The sequence below is a fragment of the Zootermopsis nevadensis genome, unplaced genomic scaffold (assembly GCF_977971745.1).
Source record: "Zootermopsis nevadensis isolate Lab colony 2312 unplaced genomic scaffold, Znev_1.0 Znev_ptg000007l, whole genome shotgun sequence".
Classification (NCBI taxonomy): Eukaryota; Metazoa; Arthropoda; class Insecta; order Blattodea; family Termopsidae; genus Zootermopsis; species Zootermopsis nevadensis.
Window position 1 is genome coordinate 7,392,088 of NW_028259139.1, and position 20,394 is coordinate 7,412,481.

Consider the following 20,394-nt stretch of genomic DNA (forward strand, 5'->3'; position numbering starts at 1 on the left):
AACGTCTGCAATTTGCAGAACTTGAATCAAGATTATTTCTAAATCACCGTATGAACAGCAGTCTCCAGTCTCAACTACAAACTTTCATGAGTAGGAGACTTCTTAATATTGTATAAAATCGTCTAGCTATTATTATCAGTGGTTTTCTCAGAGGCCTCAGGATTCCTCGCAAATTTATTTTTCTCAACGTTGCCAGTTTATTTAAATTGATTGTACCACCGCTGCAAACATTTATCATCAGACAGATTACATTGATACATAAGATAAATCTGGGGAAACAACTTCTGAATTACAAGCTGGACGTATGTCGAGCCAGAAACTGAGCTCGTATCAAAACAATACTCCTAAAATAAAGACAGAGATTATCAGATTCAGTCTGGACCTAAACTGGTTACATCCTAATTATGAAAATCGTACGGAATATGTTTTGTGGATTTATTCTCATACAGGAGAACATTATTAATTCAACATCTAACCGCCTTCGTGTTTTTAAGATCCGTAAATAAAATGTAAATGCAGTTTCCATGTTTAACTGAAATGGTCAATAGGAGTACAGTTTCCTATAGAATATTAAAACTACTGAGAAGTTGATAATCTCGGTTTACATTTCTACAGAGGTACAATCCGGACGGATTCTTCTGACTCTTCAGTTCTGGTATAAACTTTTAAGAGTTGCTGTTGGATTTCCAAACGGGCACGACCGGGTCATTAATAGAGGAAAATGTGGTTAAACAGTACTGTGTAATCGCCGAATAATACACCGTTCAATAGTACCGACGGACACCTGCAGTTGTATCGCAGAAATTTCTTTGGACGTCTACCTTACCAATGGGATTACAGATTTAATGCGCCCCACTAAAGAGGTAAATTTTCTTATACCTAAACTCGAATTATAATCAGCCTTCGAAACGTCGAACTTAATTTTTGTGCAGACTATGGACACCACGAAAATAAAATTCTCGCATAACAATACTAAATAAACACTATTTTCAAAGTTATTATATTCGTGTTTTCTGTAAGTGAATTATATGTAATTAATGGGATTATTTTTTTTAAAATAACGATTAACAATCATCTCGTCCTTTAAATTATTTTTCAGCGCATACACATTGAACCTCGAGATCTGTGTCCACTCAGAATTACTTCTAAAAAAATTAATTTCCGCCCTGGACGGGAATCGGAGCTTTTTAAGGCATCCACCTACACGGTAAATAGAATCGCGGACCAACAACCATCCCCAGGGTGATACTGTAGCCCACGAGCCCAGATTTCGAATAGCGCAATATGAAATAAAGCAAACACAAAGAGAACAGGATATTTTAATCATATTAACATGAATGATGGCAAAGGAAATAAAATATTATATCCATACTTTTTAAATTTTTCGTGGCAGAATATTTTATTACGACGAAGAAGTGAGGACCAAAGGGGTACTCAATGTTACCATCACAGATGATCGAAATTGCCTCGTGTCTAACGGAAACTTCGGTTTCTGCTACCACAGCGTTAGTCGCTTATCACTGTTTGTTCACCGTGTAAATCTGTTCAAAACAGACAGCCGCATGGGTAAATTTCTAGAATTGTGTTTGGGACGTATCCTATTCAAATCTCGACCAGGTTATCGAATATATTGATCGAGATTCTTCGTGACTTCCTTCAGTATCTCCTGACTAATGCTAACTCTCTCCAATATTTTCAGACTGAATTAAATTGCTGCGTATTTTGTGCTGTCCAAATCGAATAGTTAATCACAGAATAAATCAATCAGGCTGAAGAACGTTTCATTATGTGGTAAATAACGAATAAACAAAGATATTAGGCCAAATTAATTAGCGTATAAACCGACAGGAACGCTGTCACTGATACTGAATTGTATATGAATGTGCACGTCTGTTTTTTTCCCCGATACCGTGCAGTGCTGCGTGGTAAACCTACGATCACCGTGATGATCCAATTCTGTTGTTAACGCCGAAACCTGGGGTGACCCTAAACGGCATGCATAGGCCCAGAAGGGCACCGGGCTGCATAAGAAAGGCTACAGCTCTTCCGCGCAGCTCAGGGACGCGTCATCACCGCTGTAGAGGATGGCGGGCGGTTTGGCTTGTCGGCGGCAGGCGTCGTGGCAGTCTGCTTCCACACTTGGTTCGCGTCACGTCGCGTCTGCATTATAACCAGCTGCCATCGCCCCTGCACCAACACCACGCATGTCACGGTCCGTGTCAGCGGTAAAGTTTCGCGTGATTTTCAATGTCGCTCAGTGTCGTGACATTACTTAATCGAGTCTTATTTGCAGAGAAGTCTGACTAAGTTTGTTATTATACTTCGGTATGGAATACAGTGTCGTAAAGTACTACAGGACTCTAAACAAGTGATGAGCGACAGGATCAAAGCTTGGAAATAAAAAAAAATAAAGTGTTAAAATGTTCATTTTGGGAGTGTTTGAAAACTATTTGATAACTGAAAATCAATAAACGTGAAAGAACCAAAAAATCAATACGTGATAAATTCTAAGCGTGCCAAACCTTCGTATCGAACTACAATACAATAATATTAACATAACTTCCGATTATTTACATATGATATATTAATTCTGTAGCAAATGTCTTTGTCGGATGTTCGTGCTGTCAACAAGAAACTTTATTTTGTATAGAATTTGTGTAATTGCTAAATCGTGAGTGCGTACTGTAAGTTGTGTTTCGTACGCGTGTGATTTGGTGTGAAGTTTAGTTTCCACCAACCATCTGCTGGATTTGAGTAGTGTTCTCTACCTCATTTTGATTTTACGGTCTCCTCAAAGTGCTAGTGTTTATTATACCACCACGGCACACCTGCTTTTCAGTGTGACACTTATATATATCCTTACGCTGCACTAAAAAATAATTGTAGCTGCCAAGTAATTCGTTTTTATTTTGTTTTAGCGACAACGAAACATTTAGTCTTCCTGCTTACTTTAAGAAGAAGTTCAGTCGTTACACACAGAAGATGCTTCCGCCAGTCACAAATTCATAAAATAAATAAAAAAGAAAAAAGGAAGAAAGAGAAAAATGAATTTAGAAAAAGAAATACGGGATGTAGTATTCTAAAGGGCGTCTTGGCGTTTGCTCAAATTTTTAATACACGTGACAGAAATGACTACCAATGCCGATGCTGGCAGAACTCATAAGTTTTAGATTTAATGAGCGTCTCTACATTTCCGTTTTGGCGTCGCGATTTGAAATCGCATTCTGTTTGTAAAGAGGTCGTCTTTCTTCTGGCTTGTTCCTTCCAAGACTGTTAATCTCTGTACGCCTGACGAATTTCCTCAAGTTTAGGTTTATTGGACCTATAAGCCATTAAGAAACGTACAATGTATCTTTTGTGTGTACAGTTGTTAATCGTGCTTATTTTCCAGTAGTACACAGCAGTCAGCACAAAACTTATCATCTTACGAAGTTTATTTTATGCCCAGTAAATTTAAAGGAAATTTCAAAGAATATCAAAGTTAAGGTCCTATAAAAGTTCTAAGATTTTCAGTTCAGTGAATTAATCTCTGAGTCCGCCACTCTCGGTTTATGATGATTCAAGAAAGCCACTATTCTTCCTAGCAGAAAAACTGATTGCTTCACTGCAGAGCGTAAACTTCTACGAAAAGCGAAGGAAGAAAAACGATTTATGCGTCAGCAGCGGACAAACACGAAATTTCTCAGAATAACTCATCGAAATTTCATGAATTATCACGCCTGAAACATTCCGAACGTATTTTATCTCTTTGTGTGAAAAATTCGTGTGTCTTTCCGAGATTCAAAAACAAATATAAATCACCTCTTGTTTCTAATAAAAGAATCCTTTTACAAAGATAAACAGATAAGAATTCTATGCATTTTTCTAAATGAATCAGTAGGAATCCGTTTGTATAAGACAGAAAACTGCAAAGTGAAACATTGGTGAAGACATTCTGCCCCCCCCAGAAAGCTGTTTCTTCGTTCACATGTACCTGGGAACTCGGACCATTGTGTCTGGCGTCGACACGAAAAACTCGAGGACTACAGCTACCGCCATGGTCCAATGGGCGATCTCCAGAGCCCTCTCCCTACTTGGATTCGCCATTTTGGTTCACCTCATTGTCATGACTTCCGTAGCTGAGAAAGGTAAGGCTATTCAACACGAGCTAAATAATTTTAACAAAACTTAAATCTATTGAAGCTTCTAATCTGTCCCAGAAGAATGGAATACCGCTGTGATAATCGCATTTCAAGAACATGTAGATAGATCATCGTCATTATCATCATTAGCCTCCTGCATCCAAGGTTCATATCGTTATCCGGGTCGATACATCGATACCGTAGACAGAAAAATTAAGACGTTGTTTAGTACATCTTAGATTTCTAAACAATGCAAGATATAAGAAAAAAACTTGTATATATGATTATATGGCACAGATATAACTAAATTTATAATTTGATTAGAAATATAATAGCACTGGAAATTAACGAGCAGAACGCTTGGTAATTGGACGAAATTCAAATAACTGGAACCACCAATTTTAAAATGGAGTCGGAACAGACTAACCAGGCCTGAATTATGAAGTCGTATATGACGACCGTTTAACACGAAATCCTGCATTTAGCACAGGCCTGTTCGTATTAAAACTTCGCAAAGAACACGCGAACCTCACTATTACGCCTTAAGTTTGGTTCTCGCATGGGTGTACTGAGAAACGGTCCGCAAAGTCTCGACTTCTGATGTTGCAGTAAATTTTAATAATTTGTACTGTGTGAAAGCCTTGCACCTATTGCTTTATCGACGTGTTTTTCAACGGGGAGTCCTTGGACCCCTGGTGTCTCAAAGTTGTGCCTAAGTAGTCCGCGAGTTGTGTAGACTTTAATCTATTTTTGATGCTGCATTACTGGAGGTTGTAAGCATTTCAGATCACATTTTGTCGTCTCGAATTGGGGTAAAACATTAAGAAAAACTATACTCTCTATCTATATGTTAGATAGACTGTTTAATAAAAATGTATGATGAAATTTTGCGGATTGGGTACTTGGTACTGAAAGGGTTCAGAAACACTGTTTTTATCACTTCGTAAATTTTACTTTGGCTTTGAAGAGATTTATAAATAAAAGTGATTAAAAACTAGTAAATACTACCAGCACTAGAAAGTACTTTACGTAAAAGGCGACTATTGCATGGATTTGTTTGCTGTTCAAGGAACTTTGTGCAAACAAACGTGTACCTCAACCCTCGAAATTTTAACGTGTTCTTCGAAAAATAGAAAATAATGACTTCCATTAACATATACACAGAGAAGAATTGGAACTCGGCATGGACAGGAGATGCCAAATCCGCTGAGCATGTATTGAAATCCTCAAAACTAAAGTAATGCAATTAGATTTATTAATGTTATGTAAAATGAGGTTTTTCGTTAAATGAAAAGTTTAGAGTAATTTACTGTGCTTTCTGAAAAAAAGGTATTAGCCGCAGAATAAATGTTTTCATGTAAATGAACTAAAAATATAACCTAAAAACTCCTTCTATACAATTATTGACGTATACCACTTTAGCTTTGATCAGTTCAATTATGAATATGACATTTTCCAAACCTGCTAACTCAGTCAAATTAATAAACTGATCAAACATCACGATCGAGCCATTTCCATTTCTATAAAAAAAATGTTGTTGACTGCAATTCCAGAACATAAAATGAGGCCACACTGACTTCAAATATTTCATAAAAACATGCCTATGAGTGTGTTATGAACAGCCCTTTTTAGCAGCCGCATATGAATATAAATCTGCCCTAACAAATGAGCAGAATAGCTGTGTGAGGCAGACAACATTTTCTAGGTGGATTAATTACATTTTGCTTCTACATATTTTTTTCTGAAATTGTTTAAAATTATTTCATTAGTTTAACGTTGACTGTTTTTAGGTTTGTTTAAAAATGACACAATGATTTGCTTTCCGTCAGTAATATTTCTGTTAATAATTTAGTTACAAGAAATATGTATTTGATGCCACATTTAAGAAAGGCAAGTTTAAATACAAGAGAGAAATTTTCCAACTGCATGCGACTCAGCCAGTCTTCATAAAGTACTTTCATGTTAAATAAAGTCATCCATATAGACCGCATTATTAAAAAGCGAACCCATCATAAATCTAAAGTGTGGCTTGGATGTTGAATTTATATAAACAACGTATGTGCCAGCAAACGTTCTTGCATTTAAAAAGCAATTTCAATGTTTAATGCTGAACAAATATCAAACTTAGTCAAGAAAATTGAAAATGTTGCATAAACAGGTTGATTTTCTTATTGTTAATGTATGAATCTGAATTTTCGTGTTACATATGTCTCCACCAAACAGATATGATTTATATTCTGAAGGTACCATGTTCGAGTCTCGTACTAGATACCCTCTATTTCCAATGATATCATCCTCACTTTTGCTGACAGTCTGCATCCGAACTCCATTATATCATGGCAAATGTCACAGTGGTTTCAAACCGTTCACATTCACCGAACGTAATTATTTTATAATCCCTTTCGTTGCCATATAACCAATGCAATAAATTCAGTGTGTTCACTGATAAAGTTGAACGCAACTGTAACTTCCTGGCTCCCAAATGAGTCTGCCGCTCCAAGGTTCATCCGACACGATTATCGCTTCAGAAAAAAATAAAATAAACCTAACCTATTTTGTACCAGTTCCTGTCGAGAGCACAGAAGTGACAGTCGCGTTAAACCTTAACAGTGAACGCAATTAATAACATCATGAAATAAACCACAGTTCTTCGGAAACGTAATTTCCCGTTTTGCTTATATTAATACTATATCGTTTGGAGGTATCGTTCTCGCAAGCTAGTCGTAACGTCATATATAAGCATTTAGGTAAATTAACACGCTTTATAAAGCAATCGCGCGCCCAGGGAACTAGCATTGTGGGCAACAGGTCCATACGTTCTTGTTTCTGTGTAATGGACGCAACAAAAGCTCTTTCAGGATATTCATGATTCCAAATTAACGAAACCGTATTAGCGATTGTCGTTTGTTTATATGTCATCGGTCTCTCCTTCCGATGTATCATTTTCGGATATCAATATTATAGACAGTTATCGATTCTAGATAAACACAGTACGAGCACACGACACAAACATACGCCATTACAGCCAAGGAATCTTAGTACTGAATATCATTGTCTTCTTGGATATTGCACCGAGTAGTCTGATAGAAGTTTACCTCCGTCATACTAGTCGCCTTCACAACTTCAAATCTCACCATCGCACTAATATTGTTTAACGAAGCATAAATACGAGGCGATGACAACTGAATATTTGGTATTTCTGTAATGATATAATAATTATACGGAAGTCAAATGTATTAATGACCTACTTGCACTCCGTTATTTTAACTGCAGTTTCGCTTTAATAAATTGCTGGATGACGTCTTCGTTCGTGTCCGCTGATTACAATTCCTTCCCATTTTCAGTTAATTTCATAGAGATTTCTAGTGAGCCATGGATATGAAGCAGAATTAATCTCACGTAAATTCCTCTTGCTTTGCTGAACCAATGAAACAAGTCTAATATAGTTTCCCTACTGCACGATCTTGTCTGTAAAGTATATATGCTTTTGTGTCATACAGTTTCTGCTGGTACCGTACTTAATCCGAACCACAGTCATTGGAGCCACGATCTCTCGAATGCCATATTGAATACGAAATCTCTGATGTTCAGCACAACGGATTTCATGCAGACTCCTAACGTCTGTACACAACCATTCAGTATATGAACCCCATATTTTGCCATATACACAGTCAAATGATGTACTTGGTAATAGAAGTTGTGAATTTATATGAAAAGTAGACGAGCAAATTATTTTATTTTTAAGGGCGAGAATTTCTGAAGTATCACATTCCGTTTAAATCACACAATCTTCTTTCGACTTTTGTACTAGCGAATTAACAAGCGAAAGTGTAAAGGTAAAAACCAATGGTTATAAAACATCTCCTTGAAGATGTCTGTCTTCTAGGTTGTAGCGCCGTGAAATGTGAGTAGAAGATTACCGACGTTCATAAATACTTGCTACCTCCATTAACAGGACAATGAGACAGTAAGTACCTCTGAAACGTCGGTAAACTTCTACCGCTGCACACGACGCAAGAACCAAGTTGGCCGTCTTCATACTCGCCACACTGAAAATTTAAAATCTCATTCGGCATCTGTTTGTTTCAGACCAGTCCTAATGTAAGAAATAATTGTTTGCCTATAAGAATTTTATCATAGACTTCATTTCAAACGCGTTTTAATTAACATGACAATAAAACAACATGACTAAAAACCGACCTCATTTTAACCTGAACCGAGGGCTTCTGAATGTTAAACAGCGTCAGATGCAAAACTTGTCTCCGAAAAGCGGACCGAACGTAAGAAGAGACCGCAGGACTACGTTCTTGCAAAATTGAAGCTGTAGTCACGTTTAATACACTTCGCCTTGCTCGTGGAATTTAATCTGCCGATCCATGTTCTAATTTTCATCGTCATAATACACAGAGTAAAACCATCAAAACAAGTTTTGAATGCAGCTTGAAATTTAGTTTCCTTGACGTGTCTACCTCTGCATTCCGTCAGTGAGAAAAGTGACGTCACAAAGTTTCGGGAACAGCTGTTCAATGCAAAAAAGGATGTAGATTAAAAGCGAAAAGCGATAAGCTACCACGTTCCCCTGAAATGTCAACATAATACTACACAAAACACATCAAACAATTCAAATGCAATGCAGTTGTAGATGATGAACGTATAATCTGCGCTCAGCAAAACTGACTATACAGACTGAAGGTTGCTTCAATGGTTCATTGACCTCATATTGAAGGATAAAAACATCATGCGTTGAAGTTAAAACACAACACTTAGAATATATAACTCCATGGAGCAGAGACCACGTTGGGAAAATGACAGTCGCTTAGCTGGCGAAGTAACCCATGGAACCCAAAACTTAATTAACTTACTCGTAAGAGCCAGCCATATTTTTTAACCTGAGCCAGATGATTCTAGCCCGCAAACCTCATAGCCTGTTTCCTAAAGATTAATTTTAATATTATTCTCCCATATATGCCCAGCTCGTCCAAGTGGGAAAACAGACGACAAACTAAACAATACTGGGGTTACATAAAGAGCAATAAAACTAGAAAATGAACATGACAAGCATATACGGATTAGGAAGGCGGTGGTCCGTCCAAATATCCCACAAGGTCTCTAAATTCGATTCCTTGAACCGAAATTCGGAATCGAAAATTGGCTTGAAATTTGGGATTTAGAATTTCAAAAGTCTCTATATTTCGCGTCATCTGGGTATGGAGTTATTTATATGGAGCAGTCGTGGCCTATCTAAAGGTATTATCCCCTACTACTACTACTAAACAGACTGAGGAAAAATCATAATTTCTGTGGGAACAGAGATTCGAACAATTTACCTCAGAAACAAAAGTCTACAACTGCTACTTTAACTGAACCGATTTATATCTGTACATAACCTAAGAATTTAATCTGATTCACTATTAAGAGTTTTCACTTTCAGGATTAATCATAGATTCTGATTATGGATCCGATTAGTTCAATTAGTCTAATTATTCATGGATAAACCAATCAGCCATATATCAAGCTGTAATGATCGACATGTCATCGCGAGATACACGACAATTAATTAATGTCTGATTATGTAACAAGATTAGTTGTGACGTCCAACAGATATATTCATAATTCAAGGCAGTGATGAAAGCAATGGAAAATAATTTTATTGTCGAAAGATCCAGTGAAAATCTTCGCGAACAGATATAATTTTAAATGTATTTTGTGGTGGTCTGTTATACTTTTATGTTGACACGAACATTGCTAAGTTTCATCATAACTAACAGACTGATTCATTGCGAAATTAAAAAATACTTTCATCCTTTCTTATACAGAGACTATCAACAGAGTTGAAAGCAACAAGAAAATACAACAACGCCAAAAGAGTATAAATTTTAAAACTGTAATATGAAGTACATTTGTAATTTTTCAAACTTTTCCTCAGTTCGTGTAATGCAGATTAAACGTGTTCGCAATTCTGCGTAAACTTGTGAACGAAATGTGTCTTCCGTAAGCCTATAATATACGATTACACCGTAATACATAATGTATTTTATGTAAGCAGAAACCCGTTTCGTCTCCAGGGCACTGCAGAATTAAAATGTGGCATCCGCCCCTAAAATATCGTAGGCATGGCAGTAGTAGCAAGCAAACTGCTGTTGAACATATATGCCTTGGCACTTAGTTGTGTGGGTAATGTAGTGTACCACGACGATAGTGATGGCTTGGCAATACAACAGCAAGTTTCATCGCATGTGCAGTATTTAGCGTGACAGCGGTACGGGCCCTACACCCAGTATCGACCTGCCACAGCTAACAACGTCTGAGGCAAATAATTATCGCTAGATATACTGCACAGGACGCTGACTGTGTTACTATGAATATGATGTGACGGGTTAATTGGTGTGTTGGATGCAGTGTGCTTTACACAAAACTTGAATTCAACACCTTGCAGTTTAAGGTTGTAGAGGAAATAATAATTGGCTGATATGCGGCGCTGCGTGGACGACTCTGTCAGCGACGTGATTAAGTGATCAGTGAATAACTGGCTGATTAAGTCACTAACAATTCTCTGTGTCTAACAGACAGACAGACAGACAGACAGACAGACAGATGACTGTTTGTCTCACAAGACTGAAAACCTTGTAAAAGAACTTAGGAGACACCTCTATCCATTTTACACTTAAAAATATTCATATAAGATTAATTTAATTATAATATTCTATATTTCCAGTCTTCCAAGGGATCACGTTTTAAGTTTCTCTACGATATGAAACTCAAAATCGGCACAAATTAGACGATAATATTAAAACTTATGGCAAAGAATTTGTTATGACGTATTTCTAGGTTTTTTAGCAGGGTGGAAACGTACGTATACGCCAACGTTTCGGAGAAACTATCTTCATCTTCACGGCTTAATTTAGTTTGTGACGATGAAGCCTGGATTAATCTGTTTAGTACAGGGCTCCGTGGAGAATACTTGTGAACAGGGTAATTAACCTTAGGTTTCCACAGGATAAGGGAAATTTCTTGACCAGACGAGAGACTCTTATCTCATTAAGATGGACTTTGCTCCATGAAATTCTCTACGAACTTACGCTTTCTAGTCATTCACATCTAAAGCAGAAACTCGCATCCTCAGAACCTCCATAATTCTACTATACTGACATTTTTCGGTGCTTTTATTTATTTTTAATAATATTACCCACGTTTCTTCCTTATTTTGTGAGAAAAAATCCTGCAGAAAAACTATATTATAGGAGTATATCACTAATGTTTCGAAAGCAGATAACAATTTTGCCAAGACATTATTCACATACATACCAGAACAGATTTAAAACATTATTTACTCCCACAGCAAAAAAGGAGAGTCAGCTTTAATTGACTGGTAGTGCTGAATCAGTCTACATGGATAAGCAATGCGTATGATCGACAGATTATCAATAATTTTAACCACTTCCCTGTAAAGTTGTCTGTCAACATGCTCCGATAAATTTCGCTAATTCCTTACACATGAAAGGAAGTCTTGTATTCAGACCGTTGGACTGTAAAGTTAATATGCACCGGGTTACTTCATATCTACATGATAAATTGAGTTTTTATTATTAGTAACAAATTAAAATTATCACTACCGACATTTTTCGCTGGAAAATAATGGCAGTGAAGCCGATAATTTTTTCGTAATTTTTACCTGAAGCTTAAAGAGACTCTTAAATAAATTCGCTTTCCTTTATGCCATAACAAATTTGTAGCTGTAGTTGAATATATGGTTTCAGATGGTCCCTTTCGAGTTCAATGGCTGTATACATCACGGCTGATCAGATTAAGGAACTTCAAATATATGAGAACGACAGTTTAGAATCAACATTACATTCACGAGAAGACTGAGCTCAGATTAAATTAAGGAATACTTGGTAGCACAATATTCATAATAATTTTAATTTCCTTCTCGTATATAGAAATTTAACACATACAAAACCACAATTTTATCTTAATTAGTATGGATGTAATTTTTTTTTCTTATTAGGGGTGGAATAGATCGAGAAATTTTAAAAATAATACTCAAAATAAAAATATTTCTACTTAAATGAGAGGAAGTAGCAGGGACGTCCATACTTGTGTTCCTCAGTGAAGAATATTAGCATAGGCGTGGGAAATAGCACACAAGGGAAAAATGATAAATACATATGACTTTTTGCAGAAAACCTGAATGGATGAAAATATTCAAAATACCTGAGTATACATAAGGAATTATATATAAACAAATCCCAAGTAAAAATGGTTGATTCTTTTAGTTTAAAATAGGACCTTTTCTTAGAGAAGCTGAAAGACCCTAATCGACGAAATTCCTGCTTCTTTTGTGTTAGCATTACAAAGTCACTAAACAGAAATAGTTTAGAAATCTATCATTCTATTGTCGATTCTAATACAGATCGTGGCATTCATAGTCTGTAAGGTATTTTGGTGAGAAAAACAATTATTTTCAATTAACAATCCATGCTGCTATTTATGCTTCAGGGCATTAATGTAAACAAATGCAACGGTCAAGTAGGTAATTTAAGATCTTAAAATTTAAAACGTCAAATAATATTTATTTCACTGCAAACAAAGGCTGTACTTATTTGGGACGTTACATCATTATACAGAGTTTAATCAAATTAAAACCGATGTATGGGGGCGATTGTTAGGCGATGTTGCGCATTGTTTGCATATATCCCTGCATACAAATTCAGTATATTCGAACATTCCGTTCTGTGAGCATAACAACCACGACTAATTGTCCACAATTACCCGCAATTACAATAATAATGCAAAGCAGATAATTACATATTTTTAAATTGCAATTAGCCATTTATATGTTGTGTGTCGCGAAGCACACTTTACTTTAGCTCGAATAATATTTTCAGCAGAGCGCAGCAATCTTAATTTTAACCCTATCACGACCAGTGGTAATTATACGTTTCACCTGCTTTAACAATCAATGAGTCTACATTTTCAAACCCTCCTATTTATAACTTTTTTAAACTTGAATATGCGAACTGAGAAAATCTGTATTTGTTTATCAGGTCAACATACTGTGTCCAATTTAACTCACCATTTTAGTCATCAACAATTCTTGGACTTTTAAAAACGCTAATTAATTCATTTTACACCTCTGTTACAGTAACAGCCAGTAGCATATAAAACGGGTGTCCAGACTAGTCGTGATCATGCTCTGTCTTATGTGAGTCATCAGAGCAAATACTTTCACTTGAAACATTCGACTGAAATTAAACCAACACAAATTAATAAAATTTTACGTAACTTGTAAGAGTTTATGTTGTGCTATGTGACAACTATAAAGTAGTATTCTATTAACAAATCGGATTACAGACGCTGGCGCTGATAATTTTTGTAATTACAGAAACGATTTCTAATTATTATAAAACAAACTTTTTTTTATAAATTTCTTCAGAGTCTTGAAACAGCATTTTTATTTCTATTTTTTATCACAATTTTTTGCCTTCCTTCCAATCTTCACACAATCAATGATAGACTACAGTTAATTTCTCCACTATCCTCTTTATCACTGTTTCACTGTCACTTATAATTAAGCAAACAACCTACAAATAGGTGTGTGGGGTCCAAAACAACATTTCCTCATATAAAATGCATTGGAACGTGGAATCAAGTAATGCATAATGCGTGTTAATGTTAAAGGATATCAGTGTCAGTTATAAACACGTATCACATACGAATGCATGTAATTTGAATATAATGATGTGGGGTAACACAGTTCCATGCAGATACCGCGCCCTGAAATTAATGTTTCCTGAATGTGAACCAATGCCTCATAAACAACACTGAAGATGGTAAAAGGTCACATTAATCTGGTTAAATGTAAGGTTGACGTACTTGCGTGGAAAAGCAGCCATTGTGGCTGATTTTCGGGCTGAGTACCATATGCAGGAGGTTTCCGGTTCACGTCTGGAATAAGGCATGGAAAATCATCTGAATTTTGGCTTCTCGTATTGCTCGGAATAATGTTATATCGGAAGGAAAGAGTGTTTAACGGCCTTACAGTAGTGGAACAGAAATGCGCATGGACGGATCTACGATAAAATGCAAATGAGGATTGCTTCTATTTTTCAAGGCGCATAATATATTAGAATAATCATAGGAAATTTTCATACATTTTCAGATTGGCAAGTAATTTTCTGATGACAACGATGTCCTTGTGAGTTTTGTCGCCTTGTAGACTCGTAAGTAAATACATACGTTTCGTAGAAACATAATGTCTCCATCTTCAGGGTTAAAATGTATGTTTCTCCGAAATGTTGGCATCTTCTTACGAGTTTACAGCGCGCCAAAAACACAGAAGAACGTCATCAATAAATATTCCTATTTATAGAAGAAGTTCATTATCTTATTAACAGAAATCCACCTTGTGGCCCTATCACGAACCAGTTTAATATTAGCTTTATTCTGACATCTTCAACTATGAGGATTCGAAAGGAATCTCCCATTATGCCTATGGTTTTTCGACGAAAGTGACATGTAAATATTATTTCTATCATCATAAGTGCTAGAGTGTCGTCCGTCTCTTACATCATGATTTAATTACAGTGGTGAGAAAGCTTCGAATGTAAAGTTCCCCTCAATTAAAAGTTTATTCTCATTCCCGTAACTGACTAACGCGAGCATTGGGTTCGTAGGACAAAGACGTGTTATGTGGTGGAAATTGGGAATAATCCTCGATACGGACGATAATGCTCAGATCTCTACATCAATGTCAAGAGAGTTGTTACTGTTAAATTTTCCCGTTGTTTTGCATAAAATAAAACAACCTATTTTATATATTTTACTTCTTTCACATGTAATTAATAGACCGATGCATTTAACATACTATAGACTACGGTTAAGTCCGTGGCTAAGCTTTACATTAACATGACTTACAAATCTATATTCGTTATTCATGCTTTTGTAATCGTTCCATTAGGATAAAAGAAGACTGTTTTAAACAGTCATACCAGTACTTAAGTAGTCTTAAATTATTCTCTTTGTTCAGTAACATAACAGAGTCGGTACGTTTGCGCATAGAGCAGATGACGTATGTTTCACAAAAAACAGGCTACATTATCTACTGTCTGTATGGAGACAATAAATTTTACGAGCCTCAGGCTAAATGTATGTCGCAAAATAGGTTACCATATGAACTATTTTCAGGTTATCGTTAAGTTTCTTTCTAAATTTGGGTTTTCGACACAAAAGTAGAAGCATGAAGGCCACATAAAAGTCAACAAATTTTTTGTAAGGGATATTGAATTATATTTACGATCCACTGGTCCAAGTATTCAAACTCCGTCACAAGAACAGCATATCCATCTATCTACGGATATTTATCTTTGTCAATTTTATCTATATTTTCCTACCTTACTACCTTACCTATACACCTGCAGGTCTGTACGTTCGACTGTCTGCCTGCCTACTGATCTAACTGCCGAATTCGCTAGCTGTCCATAAACCCACACACGAATAAAACCCACCCAATGGAAGCAAAGATGTACAAAAACCTCCATGCCGGATTCACTCAAAGCACCAAGCTCTGTTTCAGCAACTCAACAGTAATTCATAATTATTGCTGCTCAGAAATACAAATAGTTATTTCACAGTTCCAAGAAATGAATGCACGCATATTTCCATGATCTCCAACGCAAAATAAATCGAGGCCATTAGGACCAGTAATTCTGAACGAGATATCTCGTGCGTAAAACAGAAAAGTTAATGTTTCTGAAGGTAAATAAGTACTTTAATTACTGTCGTTGGGGCTACCACCGCAGTAACCTAGTTACGCAGACCCAAGCATTTACCACGATCCGGTGGAGATAAAGATCAATTCAAGGCCTCAAATCTCATACAGACACGACAGTAGCCGTTATATTACATGCCACTTAAGCTTTCTAAAGCTTAGAAAAAGGTAAATGTTTTGACATTAAAACAGAGGGAATTAAATTATTGACACCGAAACGTATTCAAATATTGATCCGAAATGTGAAAAGTGTTGAGGAAAATAATAATGTCTCTCGTTTTCGTGGTGAATTTCAACGGGAATTTGCCTACTTCTGACACAAAACCAAAAATATATTGAACCATACTTTGAACCTGCTACAGAAACTAAAAGTGTTTGTACTGATCCTTATTTAGAATTATCTGTTTGTAAATCTTATATGAATCATACGTCCGTTTTATTTTTAAGCAAGGCGTTCCCTATCTAAAAACGCCGCTATTTAACTAAACTATTGAACCTACAGAAATATGATTAAAGTAATCAAATCGAGATCGACAAATTCGACGGACGAAGCATGAATGATACGGGTGAGAAATTAATAAAGAATTTTAGTGGTATAGGAACCTGAGATATCTAGCCAAAAATGTTAGGATAATATGTAGGGTCACAAAGAAGCAGAATTCTAAGATATAAATTGGATTAATCTGGCATAGGAAAGGGCTTATTGGCAGGCTGCTTTCGAAGACGGTGTTTAACCTTGTCTTGTCCTGTGATAAAAGTCCCAAGACTCGAAGCGGGAACCTTCATAAAACAAGTTTAAGAGCATTACTGCGTTAAGGCACTTTAATCGGCTACTTTTCAAGAAGAAATATCCAAGTATGTCTACTGCACATTGAAACGAGAACACCTAAATCGCAGTCATTATTACGCTCAATTATGTTTGCTTTATTAAGGAAATAATGACCGCTAACGACTAGAAATTACGGTAATTTACTGACGTGTGCATTAAGTATCGTACTTTTAATCGGCGAATGCTAAGTGACAGCAACTTATATTTTAGGTCAAGATGATTTTACGTGGTCGCGGATGTGAGGGCTGGCAAACGCGTAGAAAAAAACCCCAGTCACGACCACAGCAGGCACACATGCAGATGAATGTCCGCTTGGGCGATGTCAAACCACCTTGGCTGCCAAACAAAATAATTAGAGATAATTACAAGAAGGAGAGCCGGGAAACGTTTTAAGCTGACACGCGAGTTGGAATGACGGTCTTGAAATAGCCCGTGAATTCTAACGACTACGACACTCGAACGTGCGTGAATACTGAGAGTAAACTTTGACGTTACAAGATGGAAAGGAATTTCAGTCGTCTAATTTACGTACAGAACAAACGAACGAGGAAATGTTCTCATTTGTTGTGTTTTATTCTGCGTATTCTCTAATAACTTACAAATTCACGACATTCCAAGATTTTAGGCGAGATATATATTTTGTGTTTATGACTATAGATACCCTACGGTTTAAATCAGTGCTTCCAAAACCTGGGTAAATCACCCAAAAGGGGGTAAAAGTGGTTTTTCTTTGGGTAACGACTCACCTCGGAATACACATTAAAATTTACCATAAAAGTGTAGAAGTACTCTGAAGAAAGCGATCAGTCATTGTGCGCCGATACTCTAAAACAGTCCAACAAGTATTTATTTGCTATTTAATAAATATGTCATATGCTTGTTATTAGATTCATTCATTTTTGCCGCGCTCGAATGCACGTGGAGAATTGAAAAAAAATCCGTCTACAATTACCTCCCCTCTAAACTAAAGTTAGTCTAGTTGTTTAGTCTAAACTTTAGGTGCAGTGTGTTGCTAGCTATGACGGTGTGAGGTATGTATCGCGCTGACTGTGTTTATAAATCGTATAAAGATGGAAAAAGTTTGGGAAGCAGTGGTTTAAATGAATTAATGGATTTATTTTTTGATTATCCTTTCCCGTGAAAGAATAATAGCAGCGAAAATTATGATCTCCTGCGTTTTATTACCCTGAAACTGGAAAGAAAATATGTTTCTCCGAAAAGGTAACGTATCGACGATTCTGTACGGCGACAAAAATCAGTTCATAGCAGCGCTAAAAATAATTACGAGGCTGGAGGAGGAGACATTCAGTTTAATGTAGGATATGTATCGCCTTAAATCAGGCAACGACTTCGTTCTTCTGAATCCTTCACGGTAATACTAAGGTTCTGCAATGTGCATTCGTCGAAAATCGCCAGCTGTAGGATTCACCTCGAGAGATTAGCGAAAATCACCGAAGACCATATTCTCTGTGCAACATAGCGTCGTTAGATGAACCAAAAAAAATACTGATCAAGTATTTGTTAAGACCGTCTAGCTTCTCACCTCGGAGGCCAGAGGTCGCGCATGGGTTAATTCCACGTGGGATTTGTGTTCGGAAAAATTGGCATGGGAGAGAGGTTCTTTTTTTTCGAGTCCTTTGAATATCCACTGTCAGTATCGTTCCACCGATATTCAATATTCGTTCTTGTATCATCTGGGGGATGGACATGGACCCGTTAGCTGCTCAGTTCCAGAGACGTAGTCTCAGCCCACAGAAACAAAAACATTTGTTAAATGACAGTAGTCAACGTTGATTGACTGTCTCTTCTAATATTTAGTTACACTATTTCATATGGAGAATCTGTGTAGCGCCGAATGATTTGGGAGGATGATCATGAATGATTAGTGTTATGTATTGGGCAATAGTCATTTCAGGATATTTTATCATAAATTTTGACAGAAATGGTACGCATAAAATCAGCGTTTTAAAGAATAATTTAACAAAACTAATCGAATTATTTATGACTGGCTTCGACCAAAGTGTAGACAAGGAGAGAAATTAATGTCGTGAAACTGTATCTATATATAAAACAATATTAAAACGAATAGGTATTATTACGTGTGTTTTTGCTATTGTAATTACGCAATGAGTGACGAATAGGAAGGAAAAGAGAGAAAGCAAATATTTGTCCCACTTAAGAGAACATTTTGTTAGCCATGATGGAAGTTTTCTGAAACGCATTACTTAGCTCTGTAGATTTGTGTGCCAAGCTACGGAACATTAGTTTAAAACCGGTTTATAATGCTAGGAAAGTTGTTCATTAATATTAGTTTGAATAGTATAATAAAAAATCGACTGTCGCCAATAAAAGTTCACTCTATATGCAAATATTCCAAATACCTTATTTATTAAGCATCAACGGGTTACAAGTGAATGTACTTTTTTTTATAAGACTCATAAAAATTCAAATTCGACTCATTGAACTCTTAAGCATTTGTAACTTCATAAACTCGGAAGCCATTTCCATTATCGCATTTGGGTTGTCATAGTTACACAAATTCTCTCCGCAGATGTAAGCCAGACTAAAACATGAAAAATTACACATAAAAGTAGCTATTCTAGAGGCCACGAATTCAAATATCGGCCCGAAGATTCGTTATTCTGAATGTTTTCGTGGTTTTCGTCAGTAACTCCAGGATAATTCCGTATTGGTACCTTAAAATAGGCCATGACCGCTTCTTTCCACATCGTTTACAATTCATTATTCACTACCATGCTCTCATTAGACGCTATTTGGCCTGAGGTACAAGCTGAGTTGTTAAATAAATAAATAAATAAATAAAAGTAGTGCGACTGTTAACGTCTAGACACAATTTTAAGAGAACTAAATGTTTCATCAAAGCAACTGTACTATTCTTATACGTATTGGCATTGTTCGAGAAAGGAGGTCAATGCTGACCACAGTTTCCCCAGCAACGAACTTAAAAAGATCGCTAACAGGACCTGCAGACCTTTGTAGGTACACGCCCGGTCACAAAGTCAAACCCTGATAGAGCGCCCTTAAAAGCCTCCCTATGTAATTTCAAAGATAATACCCCCCTCCTCCCGGTAAAACGCCGCCATCACCAAACACCTCTGAATACAAACGTTTCGTAAAATTACATAATCATGTCCGATACAGAGCAGGAAGTACCGAGAACCTGCTAGAATTGCTGGTAAATATATCTACCAAGGAGATAATCTCCTGTGATTACAGCTCTCACTTGATCTGCGAATCGTGTTTACTGAACAAGCTGTAAGAATACGCTATTAAAATGTTATTCTCCGTAGACTTTTACAGACCCATTTCCAGACCGGCATTCATTTGACTTTCTGGCTCAAAATGATGTCCTTGAACACCCCTATCGGCTGTGGCTTATAGTCTAGAAACATCCTTTATGAAATGTGTATCTAGAAGAACTGGTACACTGTGCGTCCGCATTTTACCGAACATAATAAGTTAAAACCTATGTATAATTATATCTGTGGTAAAATTAAACGTCAGCTAAGTAAAATTCGATTTAAATCGTACTTGTTCTTTTGAAAGTTTCATAACAAATTATGTTCTACTGTCCCTTTATAATTAAGTAGCATCGCTATGCACCAGACTGTAACAACTGTCTAATAATCGTTAATAACAGCAAGCTCACAATG

The 20,394-nt window shown here is 36.5% G+C and overlaps 1 protein-coding gene across 2 annotated transcripts in view; it reads left to right on the plus strand.

Annotated features, from left to right (window-relative positions):
* The first annotated feature begins 2,122 nt into the window (after positions 1-2,122).
* Positions 2,123-20,394, plus strand: part of LOC110828201 (uncharacterized) — a 128,872-nt gene continuing 110,600 nt past the window's right edge. Inside the window, exon 1 of one of the 2 annotated variants that reach the window (XM_022060692.2) lies at positions 2,123-4,127. In XM_022060692.2, the coding sequence (XP_021916384.1) occupies positions 3,968-4,127 (160 nt within the window). In that variant the 5' untranslated portion in view covers positions 2,123-3,967. The remainder of the gene's footprint in view (positions 4,128-20,394) is intronic. The other variant, XM_022060693.2, reaches the window with a different exon arrangement.